The sequence below is a fragment of the Asterias amurensis genome, chromosome 1, assembly GCF_032118995.1.
Source record: "Asterias amurensis chromosome 1, ASM3211899v1".
Lineage (NCBI taxonomy): Eukaryota > Metazoa > Echinodermata > Asteroidea > Forcipulatida > Asteriidae > Asterias > Asterias amurensis.
The window spans coordinates 13,699,194-13,713,138 of record NC_092648.1 but is presented as its reverse complement, the minus strand read 5'-3'; the positions used below and the strand labels follow the sequence as shown (position 1 = coordinate 13,713,138).

The following is a 13,945-nucleotide window of genomic DNA, read 5'->3' as shown; positions in this document are numbered from 1 at the left end:
TTTTTTTGGCACTGTCTTTCACCTCAGTGGACCCCGGTTGAAATCCAACTTCAAACTAGAGCCTAGATGTGGTTTGGGTTTCAGTTCCTACCTGATTGCAACGGGGCTTTCCCCCTTGCGCTCTTTGTACTGTGTAATCAAATAAATTAAAAACTATTGGGCGTAGGTCGTAAAGTATAGATCTAGTTCAGCTTGTAACTTTGTTTGATCACGTGACCATAACAGGAAATCTACCGCTACATTAAGAGAATGAACTTTGATTGGCCAGCACCACCTATTGCTCATGTAAAAACTTGGGTCTTACATTTATTCAATCAGTTTGTAATTATAAGCACCAAGGTTGTTGAGCTCTCACTTAATTTGACAACACACGATTCATCCAAAGCCATAATGCTCACCTTAATAGCAGAGTTGGTCACCTTAATGGCAATGTATTTTCTTGGTAAGCCATATCAGTAGACTAGACTATTTAATGTTTGAATGGAGCCAGAAACAAAACTGATTTGCTAAAGTTGTGATTGATTTCATTGTTAGGATTTGTGTATTACGAAGTGATGACCACAAAGAATTAAAACAGGATTGAAAGAACAAAGATGAGTTGAGTCGTCAACCACCGGTTCTTTTCAGAACCAACACTACTCATGGTGTTACCACAAACTTCTCTTAGTTAAACCTCCACCACGCAAAGTTTTAAATCCTACTTAAAGATGTGATGGATACAAATACGATTCACAAAGATTTGACAGGCTAGTTGCAACTTTCAGGAGTTAGTTGCTGCAAATTAACTCTTAATAATAATAATAATAACAACACTTAGAAAGTGCCTTTTCCAAAGGATGCAAAGCACTCAGAGAATGACCAAGAAAAAAAACCTGTAACCTCTTTCGAAGAGAATAAAGATGTTTTTTTGTTTTTTTCCCTCATCCAGAACGTAGAGTACGAAACCGAGCTTACTCGGAGAACAATAGCGATGACTTAAGAGAAGAGGAGGCAGAGGCCGAAGATTTGGGAGCCTCTTCAAGAATGCCACTCCCGGATGTGGTGGCCTTTCGGGATCGTTCCAACTCAGCCCCGACCAACCTGATGCGACCGGAGATAAGCGTCGGCCGAGAGCTGCGTAGAATAAGTGATGAGTTCCACTTGACGTACCACGACCGACAGGTAAGACTTTTTTACAGGTGTGTGATTTTTTTCAGAATTTTTTTTCCCCGATTTCAGATGTTTTCCTTAAATCACCTTGAGCCTTTGGATCAAAGCAGTAAAATAAAAAGCGCACTATGTCCAAGTCTGAAGTTATCCCAGAGTAAGGTTTTAAAACACAACAAAGTTGCTTTGAACTGATTTAAAAACTGAAATGGTTGTCGGGACAAGAACTCATTATGGTCTGTCAATATCAGGCACAGTTTACACATGACATGATTCATGAGTTAAATCCCAAAACCCCTCTGGTGTAATATTCCAAAGCTGGTAAGTGCCAATTTTCCTATAATTTCCGACCATAACCGAATTACGCCAACAGTGTCTTCCGAGCGGGGCACGACACATTTCATGCATGAGTGCTTGTCATGATCGCTCAATGCTGCCTTGGGTGTAATATATCAAATTACACTGCATCAAACACAATCCCTTAGACTATCAGCTTATAACGTCCGCAATCAATTTATAGGAAACAATGATTTACATTTGCTAAAATCATATGGTACAAGAAGACACACCCCTAAAAGAAATCCTAAACCACACCAAAAAAAGTTTAGGGATAATATTTGAAGGAAACAGTTTTTAACAAAATTGAGGATGTTTTGAAAGTGGCTTGCAATTCTGTGAACATGGGTGCCATCCAGAACCTCCCAGATTTTACCTGAAGGTTGACAGACTCTGTGCAAAAACCAAACTTAAATAACTACAGGTTTGGACTCCGGACATTAGGAAAATGTATGCTAGGTCTATGCTTTCCTCAGAACTTGAACAAAGAGTAAAAGTAATAGTATTAGCTGGATAGTATGGTGCACTAAATTACCGGTAGTGTGCGTGACTTGTTCACATCCAAAGCAAGACATTACCCCTCAGTAAATTAAGTAGGTTAGTTTGAGGTCTGAGAATCCAGGATAGGGAAATTATGCAGACCTCGCAGAAAAGATTCAGGAAGTGGAATGAAGCCTCATTGGCAACATCTGGTTGCTTCTGATTGCAAAGATTTGAAAATGTCTTTACTTGTTGACGACTGCAAACGGAAATTGGAAGGTTATTTAGGGACTACCGTGGGTTATTGTAGATGTCTAATAGAATTATATTGTCACCTCTTTATTATTGGGTGTCAGGATGTCATATAATTACTGTTCTGTTAAGGAGGAGTGAAAATACAGGGGACCTTGAAAAGCATTTTTTTATTAGTTGTTTTCATCCAATTGTGGTCACTAATTGGACACAAAAAAGGGTGTCTAAAAATATTTTGACAAAATTGGAACATTGGCATGGTTTCAAAGAGTACTTCTATAGCCACACAGTGAATATTTGCTCCTTCACAGTACTTAAATTTCAATTTTGAGGGTGGTATATGAGTGTTATAAGTTTGAAATGGAAAATGTAACAAGTTGTCCTTTGTTGTGCTGCGGTGCATTTTCCCATTAATTTGTGCCATTAGAAAGATGGTTGACAAGAAAAAGGTCATTGCCACTTTTACGAGCACTATTTAGTCCAACAGGAGTAGAATATGGCTCCTCAATAAGAAGAAACTAAAAGGTACCTACAGACTGGAAATATTTACTTGAAATGTAAAGATTGAAGTACGGAAAAGATTGTATCCATCAAAAGTACTTTGTGATGTTTGAGACCAAGATAATTCTTGTTTCAAAATCAGATTTAGTCATGTGTTTTTGACAGTTGTTTTTGACAGTTCTATTGTTTGTTTTAAGAGAGGAAAACAATAGGTAGCTACAGACCGGAAATATTCAGTCGAAATTTAAATTTTGGAATATGTAAATGATTGTATCCATCAAAATTACTTTGTGATGTTTGACTGTTTCAAAACAAGAATGTTCATGTGTTGAGGACAGTTGTTTTTGACAGTTCAATTGTTTGTTTTTAAAATAACAAAAAGGCCCCATCAAGCTGCAAAATGTCAATATTTTTCCCGCAAGTCATCAACGGGGTGATTTAATTCCCAATAAAAACACGTGATTAATACACGGCTTCCGGTTACGGTAACAGCAGACCAGAGTCCCGGTGCATCTGATACACATTTTAAACTCTCTTGATTAAATTTGAGTGTAATGACGACATTGTGAAACAATGTCAGAGAGGGATGAGGGTAGGTTGTCTATCATGCCTTTGTAATGAGTCATACAAAGTGACTGTATCGCCGGCCGGTTGATTGTTATGCGTCTGAACACTCGGCTGTACTGGGATGCCTTTGTACACCTTTATACACGGACGACATCCTGTTGTACGGAAGGGCTTCAACCCAAGGATGTTGGTCTTGACCCTCTTAAAAGAGAAAAATCAATTGTGTCAAGGAACATTCACTCTTCAGACCATCTTCAAATTACTTGTGGTTAATTGATTTCTTCTTTTTAACCCTCGCTGTATTGGCCGCTGCACTGCCAGCAGTTTGTACAGAGTCAAGGTTAAAACATTGTCTGTGAATAATTCTCTCTCTTAATTGATAATCAATAACGTGTCACTGCATTTAGAATCAAATAAGGGAACAATTGAAGTGCAAACAACACTCGCTGAACGGTATTGGCATTGTCATTGTCGGATGGGCTTTTACAAGGGATACTGATAAACAAACATGGTTTGGGAAACTAGGACCGAAAGAAATCAGTCTAGGTGAGATAAGGCTTTGTATGGTACTTGATTCATCACCCCTGTTAGGGAAGGCAGTGATTTCCTGGTTTTTGTGTGGAATGCTAAAAATATCACCAGCTACTTATCTGTTTTCTCTTAGAATTAGGAGATGCATAAATTTATAAAGACTTGTCAATAATAATTATTATGACATAAATGGGTTCAGACTTATGTAGTCAAGCTTTTAAAAACATCCCCCTCCCCCCCCAAAAAAAAAAAAGCTTTAAAACTTAAAACTTTGTGGTGTTTTTTTTTTTTAAGTTTTAAGTGGAACTTCCTGATTTAAAAGAGAACCAGAAGACTTCACTCAACCGTAAAGATACTAGATCCTACTTTTCGTTTCCCCCTCCCTTACATTTTATTTCATGCTCCTGAACTTCAAAGAGCACCCTACCCTGCCCGGGATAACTTTCTTGGAAATGACCCACTCATTATGTCATATGTGGGTTCTATTTGAGGTGTTGCTTTGTGTTGGTGATGGCTTTGTTTCTCATTGTATCGTGACCTTCACCATGAGGTCATCTTGGGACTCTTTGTACAAATTGTTATTTTGACAAGTTCAAGATGACAATATGGATTCCGTTAGGGATTGGTGATATGCCAACTTTATTAATCATGTTGCAATTGATTAGTCATGCTCCGAATCATGCAATAGTGCTAACGGATACTGATTCTCATTGTACTATTGGAGGGGACAGACTATTTTCCCTTCTAGCCTCGATTTGGTCACCTTTATTATGAATGACAAAGACTTGCGAAAGAGTTATATAACATTGCCCTCTTTTTCTTCTTCCTCGAAACAGATGCTTCGAGCCCGACGGCAACAGAATTTTCTCCAGCGACTCCAGGCCATACTGCAGTTGCATAGCCATCATCAACCACGCCATGATCGCCATGACGGCAGTCCAGTCTGATCAACCAACCAGGCACAAAGTACCAGTGAATGCCATGTCCATGGCTTCACCCCCTGAAATGCTGCATTTACGTGTGATGTCCTGGACTAGCTGGCAGTTCTCGCAATTAATTTTCAAACATTGTTGACAGCTCAATGCGATGAGGAGGAAAAGTTACCCCGAAACTTTTAACGCGGAGGACGGTGGAGACATTCTCGAAGGCCTTTTAATGGATAAGAACCGAACTTGTTCACCGAGAAATCCTGCCAGGGTTCCAGGAAAAACAATGCTGTGTGGTTCCAGGTGAGCCATCAACGAGAAAAAACAACTAAATTACGCAGGACATTTGTTTCCTAAAAAGTGTGTGCACTTCAAAAAACTTTAAACTTAACGTGTACAGGGACGCTTCTTGATTATCTACCAGACAACGTTTAGGACAGAGTTCTCGAGCAGACCAGTTGCCCAAACTCCCCTTTTATACCTTTTTGCTATAATGAGTTGGAACGACTCTTTGTACAACTACTTTCGACCAAGGACAGTTTATACTTGAAAGACAAGAACACTGAGAAACTGTGCATGTTTTTTTGTCCATTCTAGCTGCAATAAGACACTGAAAACTCTTTGTGTGCTACCAAAAAAAAAAGCAAAATGCCAGTTGGAATTCCCAGGACTTCTCTTCTGATTGTGAAAAGTGGAGCAGTGTTTGTTGGAAGCGTAATGTTTAAGTGAGTATCGACATTGGTCTCTGATCTGCTGATGGTCAGGCTTGCAGAAGGGTTGTCAAGTCATGTAAAGACAAGGGTTCAAGTTATTTAAGTCAAGACCTACTCAAGCTACAAGAAGGCCAACCTACTCGGTTCCCATTTCAATGATTGGGGTTGCATAGATACAAAAAGTTTACATTCTCTTACCCCCACCACCATCATCCCCCACACCTCACCCCCACAACTTCTTCCATTTTCCTTGTCAATATAATACGCTAGATGTTTGTACAGAAAATGTTTGACTTTGACTGTTTTTGATGTTAAGTAGTTGTCGTAACGGTTTAAAGCAGTGCTTGAATCACTGTTATAATACCTCCTATCAGACACAGTGTTTTATTAAAAAGCTGTGCGATATACCAGTATAATTGCTACTATCCCTGTTTAAATGTGCTTTCTCAGAAGCTACCTCAATTATTGATAAAGCATTTGTAAAGCCATGCGCTAAACTAAAAGATGTCTGCAGTTAAGCACTGACCAGTATTAATCTATTATACAATGTATGTATACTGCGAAGTCTGTGGTAGTGACAGTTGCACAATATATAGCTTGGTGTTCTTGGTATGCACCTTTTTAATACGAATTGGCAGGCAGTGTACCGTAATCATTGAGGAATGGTTTTTTTCCCTCTTTGATGGAAAGACCAAAACATTTGCTGTCCATCATGTGCCATGCTTTGTTTTCTTCATGTGCAACCATGCCCTCCTCTTACGTACTCACAAACTTTGTACACTTTTGTCTGTGAACAACGTTAAGTGGTTGATGAACTAAGTACAGTGGATGATGAACAATGTCGCAGTGTTCTCCTTAAGACAGTGGTGCACAGGACAAACTGGCAATTAAACTTATGAGGACCAGTCAAAATTCTTGTGGTCAAGCCAGCCACATTGGTCTCTTGGCCCAGAATGCCCATATGCTTTCAAAGTCAAGTCCCTTACAAATGACAATGTTGAAAGAAAAGCTTTGATATGGACACATGCATATACAAAGCTGCCGACTTTGTGTAATGACAAACTAACTGATCTGGCTGGCTAGTCACTAAACAAGTTAAACGTTAACCCTTGGGATTTCCCAACTAGCATCAATTATTACCAACTGACACAATTTAACATCACTTTCTATACACTCTACTGGTCAAGAAATAACAATACAGCTCCTGTATCACCCCAAAACCCATGCACACTTTAAATTGAATTTAATGTAAAGGAAAGCTCAAATATTTGTAATATAGAATTAAAATAACTACTTAGAGTAAAAATGCCCATGGAAACTTATAGTAATTTAATTATGAATAGTAAGCATAAAAGTGTTAAAGGAAATCAAGCTATTCTTGGTTTTTATTTATTATTTTTTTTACTTGATCCAAAGTCAAGTTGAAAGCCTGTACATGTATGCTTTTGTTTTATTTTCACAAAGGGAAATTACAATACTGGTATTTCCAACAGACTTCAAACACTGAAAATTGTTTAAAAAACGAGGAGATCATCTCACTTTGCATTAAAAGAGAACTTTACTGTAAAGTGATGAGATATTATATAAGTGTTATAAACTTTCCAACAGTTCTAAACAATTTAATTAAATGCTTCGCTGCATTTACAATTTTTGGGAACTTTTATTTTGAAAAGGCAGAGGCTTGAAGGCAAGTACACTTCTGGCTATCGGTGTCAGGTTACCTGTATAATGGTTTAAGTTCACATTTCCTATAGAGGAGCCAGACTATTATCCGGCCTTGATGTCGTTTCATTGCATTGAATGGTGGGAAAAAAAACAAGATGGCCGCACCATTCAAAATGTGCATTTCTAAAAGAAATACCAGTGTTGTATTTTTCATCAAATACTAGAAATTATCAAGCTAATAGACTTTAAACAAGCCTTTGTCGTGGATACACCACCATTTTTGGACAGAAAATGCGAAACTCATTTTTTGGTACATTGGTTTGTATGAGGGACGAGCCAAAATGGCTGCACTATGATAAAAGATCTATACGCATGAATATCTGGTAGACTGTAGCTGTAATTCTGTGTCAAAAAACAACTCGCAAGCTTTGTGACATATAATTTCGCAGTGTTGCCTTATTTACATTTATTTTCCAAAGATTATCAAAACAATTTTTTTTTATAAAGAAGTAGTTAATTATTTTTTCCCGATATTGTTTTTATTAGTTTTATTATAATATTTTCTTTTCTCTTTTTAACAATTTCCAACAAAGCTTGCAAATATTCAAATTGATTTGGGTTTTTTAATTTATTGTCAATTACTTTAAAGTACTAGTAGTCAGTACTGTGTACATTGTTCATTTGAAGTGAGTACAATTTCCCCCCCCCAAAAAAAATAAAAAACATGGTCAACAGAAATTGAAATATGAAACAATGAATTGCCACCCAGCTGAATTACATGTTTGCCATTCAGATTAAGTGGGTTTTTTTTTGGGGGGGGGCTGTCAAATCACATAGTGCAGAGTTGTTCCCATGCATTAGAGCACCATTACTATCAGTGTACTCCATGGCTGGCTCTGTCCACAAAATAAATTCCCCCATAAACCTGGAGACTTTCAAGTCCACAGTATCAAGGGTTTAATGTAATACCAGTTGTACAAACACATGCTAGGCCAGAAGATATGTGCCCAATTTCATAAAATTAATAAGCAGAAAATACTTCTTGACAAATTTCTTTGCTAAGCAAAAATTGAGTGGGCCACCATTCGCAACGATGTAAACTTAATGTAGTTTTGGCTGGTATCCTGTTTCTGTGAAGCAATACTATTTTGTGCTTAGTAAGTTTCCGAGCTTACAGACTTTATGAGGTTGTGCCCTGATACTTTGTGGCAGTGTATGGCACCTGGGTGTTGTGGCAGTGTGAGGCAATATCTAGGAAGAGATTGAATAATGATTGGATTCATTTGTTTCTTGCCAATTAGCAATGACAACTAGGGGTCAATAGAGGAATTCCTGCGACATGACTTACCAAAGACTAGAACAACAAAGTGGAGGGGTTTTTTTTAATTAAGATTTTCAGTACTTTTTCAATGAGCTTTGAGGGTGTGGGACAAAAATGCAGAGGGAAGAAAGAGATAAGTGCAAAGTGTATTTACATCTAGGTTATTTATTTCCATGCTATTTATTGTATTTATTACATGTATTGTTTTTTTGAATAGGCTAAGAGTCTGCAAAGGTGCTATATTGTGTTTACATAATTTAAGAACGCTGGCGTTTTGGGGAAGTCCTGTTGAACGTAACTGTTTCCAAGTTTGGCATTGGTATTATTTTCCTTATGATTATTGTTATTTATTTTTTGGTTTTCTGACTCTTTGGTCAAACAGGGCACATTTTACTCACATTCACTTCATAGACAACATTCCAATTGGAACAGTTTCCGGATAATTTGTCTCATAAGAAGAAAAAGGAAAAGTTTTAACACTGACAGAGTAGAAGTTATTTGGTGGGTTTAGTCAGAAACAAGAAATTTTGTAAAAATGTCAGACCTACTACAGTCCTTGACCAGGCTACTTAGCCATAGAAGTCAGGTACCATGCACCAGTACACATGTACTTGATTCCATTGAGGCAAGGTGCCATACTATTTCTTAACCAGCCTCAGTTATGGCACCATTGGTTTTCAAAAGGAAAGAGACAAGATGGCTTCATGCCTAAGCCATCTCTGTTTAGTTTAAATCTGTTTAAGTCTTACTGAGCACTGAACAGTCATTTTTTAGGGAACCAGACTGTAATTGAATGGCCAGCCTAGTTTTCATAAATATCAGTATGAGAAAAAAAGTTTTGTAGGGTAATACGGAAATGGAATGGTCGATCAGTAGAGTTTGACGCAACATTCCAACTGATTGGTGCTGTTTGTTTGATTTGGGTGTTTTTTTCTATCATTAAAGCTAATATACCACAGTGTAAGGATTCATTTGGGCATTATGCTATGCTGGATGGACAACGTGGATGTAAGGGATATTAAGTTAACCAATGATATGCCATTCCAGTATTAGTCGTTGGCTAAACTTAGATATTCAGATCAGTTGGTTAAATTGTGATGGCTTAGTGTGTAAAACTTACTTAAAAGTAAAGAGATGGCACTGGTTCACTAAGTTTTCTAAAAACATACAGTGGTTGTGACCAGCCAAGTTGTGACTGACTTTACTTCTGAGCTGGGCGGGGGGATTGTGAGCTCATTTCGACTTTTAAATTTTGGATTAAGGAAGTCGGGAAATCCTGTTTGGAAATTTCACCAGCTTTTTCACTGTGAGTGAAAAGGCTGAAGCTAGCCTGTAGTCAAGGTGGGCAGTAACCTGTTGTACACATCGTGTAAAGTAGATAAATCAAAACAAGACACAACGAGCTATTGTGCACCTTGAGGAAAGACTACAACTAATGCTGTCCCTTGCTTTGTACCTAACAGCTTACTAAAGAGACCTTGTGTGAACTCTTGATTGTAAACAAAAAATAAATGTTGGCATCTGAAGGTTTGGATGAATGGCTTTGAGATGCCAAGTAAAATTTGGCTCTCTTTACGTATGTCATACTAATTATTAAGATGAACCTTTTCTCTGTCGTGCAAGAAAATGTTTCTGACCCAACAATCCTTATTAGGGTCTAAATTGTTTGTATTTTCTTTGTTTTAGTTTTAATTACTGAGACTTTGGCTAAGTCAGCCTAATTTTGACAATGAAAAGAGAGACTAGATTATTGCCAAATATGTAATTTATGCACAGTTGTCTGTACAGAAATTTATACATTTTGTAATATAATAACTTTAAAAAGAAAAGTAGAATGCTGCTTTAAAACAATTGTAGGTATTTTGTAAAGTATAAATTATTTTATTTTAAAGCTTGGTCTATATAACAATCTTGTACAGTTGGGGGAAAGTTGATGATTGAAATCACTCAAGGAATTCAGTGACAAAAATAAATGATTATTTTGCTTAGAGTTAAGACTCTACAATCAACGCTTTTTGTTTTGCCGGAAACAATCCAGTTATTATGTCTTTTTTTCAATTGAAGAAGTCAATGAACTTTTTGATTTGCATGTTGTTTTGTTTTCTTGTTTTTATGCCTTTTTCAAACACTTGTTTTCCCTTACACATTAAAATGGTGCGTTAAAATGTTTGCACAGACCCAAATCGCAGGTCAAGTTTTTGGAGGGGTACATTGGGTTTCTGGGGGGTTGGGTGTGGTAAATAAAATCCTCTCAGTGCTTATAATAAGAGGACAGTTTTTCATTTAACATACAAAGAAAATGTGTGATTTCAATTTTGAAGATCAACGATCAACCATTAATAGGCCATATGGACCTTTCTTTTGCAATGTTACAGGCGCAAGTTTTACCAGCCATTAGTTGGTAAAAGTAATGACAGCATCACTGACGAAAATTCAATAATTTGTCATTTAATACAATGATACTTTCAAATTACCCATCTTACTAAATAAGTAATCCGTTGTGACAGCCGAAACGTTCATAAAACGGGGCTTTCAAGTGTTGTATGAAAAATGTGTGCCAACCTCAGATGGCAAAACTTGGGATGTGATGTTGCAAAAGAAAGGTCATGTATTCTGTATACACCATGATAAATACAGTAGATGGTCTTGTTTTAGTAGAATGAGACTGACTATTTTCTTTCGGTTTTGTTTTTAAACATAGGGCAAAAATCTAAAGGGGGGAAAAAAGTAGAGTTTGATCATGACAAACGGATATTCATTCATTACTTTTGAAAAAGAAAAAAAAAGAAAATTAGGAAGATTGGCCTAGTTTTTTTTTTAAGAACTTGCCTTCTCAACCAAAGCAAGCAGATTGTTTGTAAAGTGTTCAAGTGTCTCTGTAGTTTTTTCTTACATGTACAGATTTTTTACTCGGTTTATTGAGGGACTTTTGAATGTGCTTCCTGCTGAATACTTTAATTGATGATGAAACGAGAAAACAATTTTTGTCAAAACAGAGACTGATAGTAGACGTTGAAAACAAAACAAAAACATCGACATGCGAACACTGAAATTTTGTGTCAAATTTTTGACCACATATTTGGACAAGTGACCATTATGTGACTGTTTGTATTTGTACTTTTGACTTAATGGATATACAATTCTTGAAGTGCATTGTGTATACATTTCAGATGGTTGGAAGATGGAAGGTTGAAGTAGTTGTTTGGCCTTCGAGGCCTGAAAAATGGGTCAGTTTCAGTGAGTTGCTTAAGCAGATAAATTGCTTGACATTATTCGGCTTAGCAAAAGTCAGCTATATACCAGTCACACTTTGTACACATATAACCGTGTTTGGACTGGCTACCTATATCTGGTAGCCTAAGCAAATTTTGGTTGGTGCTGAGCAACTTTTTATGGTCGAGCAGCTCTATGAAATTGGGCCCTGTTTATAGTCGTGTGTTGATGAAATTTGAAGAGAGTTTATCGTTGAAAATCTTCTATAAAAAATGCAGTAGTATAGTGTCAGGAAAGCAACTTCTATGATGAATTGTGTGATTGGTCAGCATTGGATATATACTCAAGAAAAAGCTCATCTCACATTTTAGTGGACAATTTGTTTCTGAGGGGCGATAAGGATTTCAAACAGAAAGTGTCTTTCGTTTGAAAGTTTGCCTTTTCTTGAATAAAAATTGACGCATTTTTAAATGTGTGGAAAAAGGTAGCATTTCTCCAATTCCCAATTGGAGTAAACACAAGATATTTTTCACAATTTAATTATTTATTAGGCCTATTTATTAGGTGTTCGTGCAATAATTATGCACTGACACCTCTTGGTTTTGTTTGATAGTCTGTTCTGAAAGTTGTGGGGATACCTTTATCTACACTAACAGGTAGACCTTGAAAGAAAAGATACAGTTTATTGTAGCGTTCATCATAAACATCTATAAATTGGTGCATTCAGTGAAATTTTGACAAAAACTAAACAACTCTTGTTTGTTAGCAGAAGGTGCAATCTTTGTTCGAGAAGGGATGTGAATGAATTTGTATCCGTTATTTATGAATAATTACGCCATTGTTACTTATTTATTATCATGGTTTTTATTGTCGAGTGAGCATTTTGGAAGTATGAAGTTTTGAAGGGCCATTTTGAAGTTGTTGGTATGGTTTTTTACATTATTATTGCCATTTTCGTGGCAAATTCTGTGTTTTGTCGAGAAAGAACGTGGAGACTTTTTCCCCGAAATGTTGACAATTTTGTAATGAAATGTACAGCATTAATTGAACATTCTGCAGACAATTTGGAGTTTAACAAAGACAAGCTTTGGTTTTTTTTTGTAATGCATTTTGTAAAGATTAAGCACTTAGTAATTGTAAATTTATTGTAAATATGTTTAATTATTCGCAATATTTCATTGAATTAAAGAAAACATTAAAATTAAATAATTGAACATGTTTCTGCGGTTGTAAGTTATTTTTTGTGTCTTACTCTTTCCCAAGTCTGTGTTCCTTTCTCCCCATAAAACTCACTATTCATCTTTTGCAAAGTATAAAATCCTGCATAATGGTGATTGGAAATAGCAAACACTTTGAAGTTTAAGCTTTACTTGTGAGGGAAGGTGTACGTATGGTAATCACTCTTAAAATGAATGGCAAAAAAAACCTTTGGTTAAAGGCAGTGGACACTATTGGTAATTGCTCAAAATAATTATTAGCATGAACCTTTCTTGGTGATGAGTAATGGGGAGAGGTTGATGGTCTAAAACATTGTGAGAAACGGCTCACTCTGAATTGCCATAGTTTCCGAAAAAGATGTAAATTTCCACGAATTTGATTTCGAGACCTCAGATTTAGAACTTGAGGTCTCGAAATCATCCATCTAAACGCACATAACTTCGTGTGACGGGGGTGTTTTTTTCTTGCATAATTATCTCGCAACTTCGATGACCGATTGAGCTCAAATTTTCACAGGTTGGTTATTTTATGCATATGTTGAGATACACCAACTGTGAAGGCTAGTCTTTGACAATTACCAATAGTGTCCACTGCCTTTAAAAACCTACATCAGCTTTCGATAGTATATATAAAGCAATTTGAGAAACATTTTATTTCGAAGCTATGTGAAAAGATATCAGTTACAACTGCCCCAAATTTGAATCTGAGAAGCATTACTGCAGTAGGCCTAACGCTTCTCGGGTTGTGTATTCCTATCAGGGATTATTCTTCCTGTGCGTATATCATTATTCACTCCTGTGATTTCCGGCCATATCTCAAAAACGTGACAATATTTTGAAATTAAATGTCCTTGTGTTCGTTTTATGGTATACATTAGCCCTATATAGGACTCTTTCTCTGTACACAGTAGTACAAAACGAAAGAGTAAGGCCGCCAGGGCTAGGTATACATCTACATTTATGATTAAAACATTCGAACGATTCCAAAAACCAAAGTTATACTTTGGTTTATAGAGCTCAATTATTGTTGTTTCTTGTTTTGCCATTTATATCTAAAATAATTTTTTGTTCTCGTCC

General features: G+C 36.6%; 1 protein-coding gene across 3 annotated transcripts in view; it reads left to right on the top strand.

Moving 5' to 3' along the window:
• The window catches only part of LOC139946547 (uncharacterized), a 55,320-nt gene extending 42,469 nt beyond the window's left edge, over positions 1 to 12,851 (top strand). For 2 of the 3 annotated variants that reach the window (XM_071944247.1, XM_071944254.1), the window contains exons 3-4: positions 929 to 1,178; positions 4,650 to 12,851. In XM_071944247.1, coding sequence (XP_071800348.1) covers positions 929 to 1,178; positions 4,650 to 4,887 — 488 coding nt within the window. In that variant the 3' untranslated portion in view covers positions 4,888 to 12,851. The remainder of the gene's footprint in view (positions 1 to 928; positions 1,179 to 4,649) is intronic. The other variant, XM_071944262.1, reaches the window with a different exon arrangement.
• Positions 12,852 to 13,945: the final 1,094 nt, after the last annotated feature.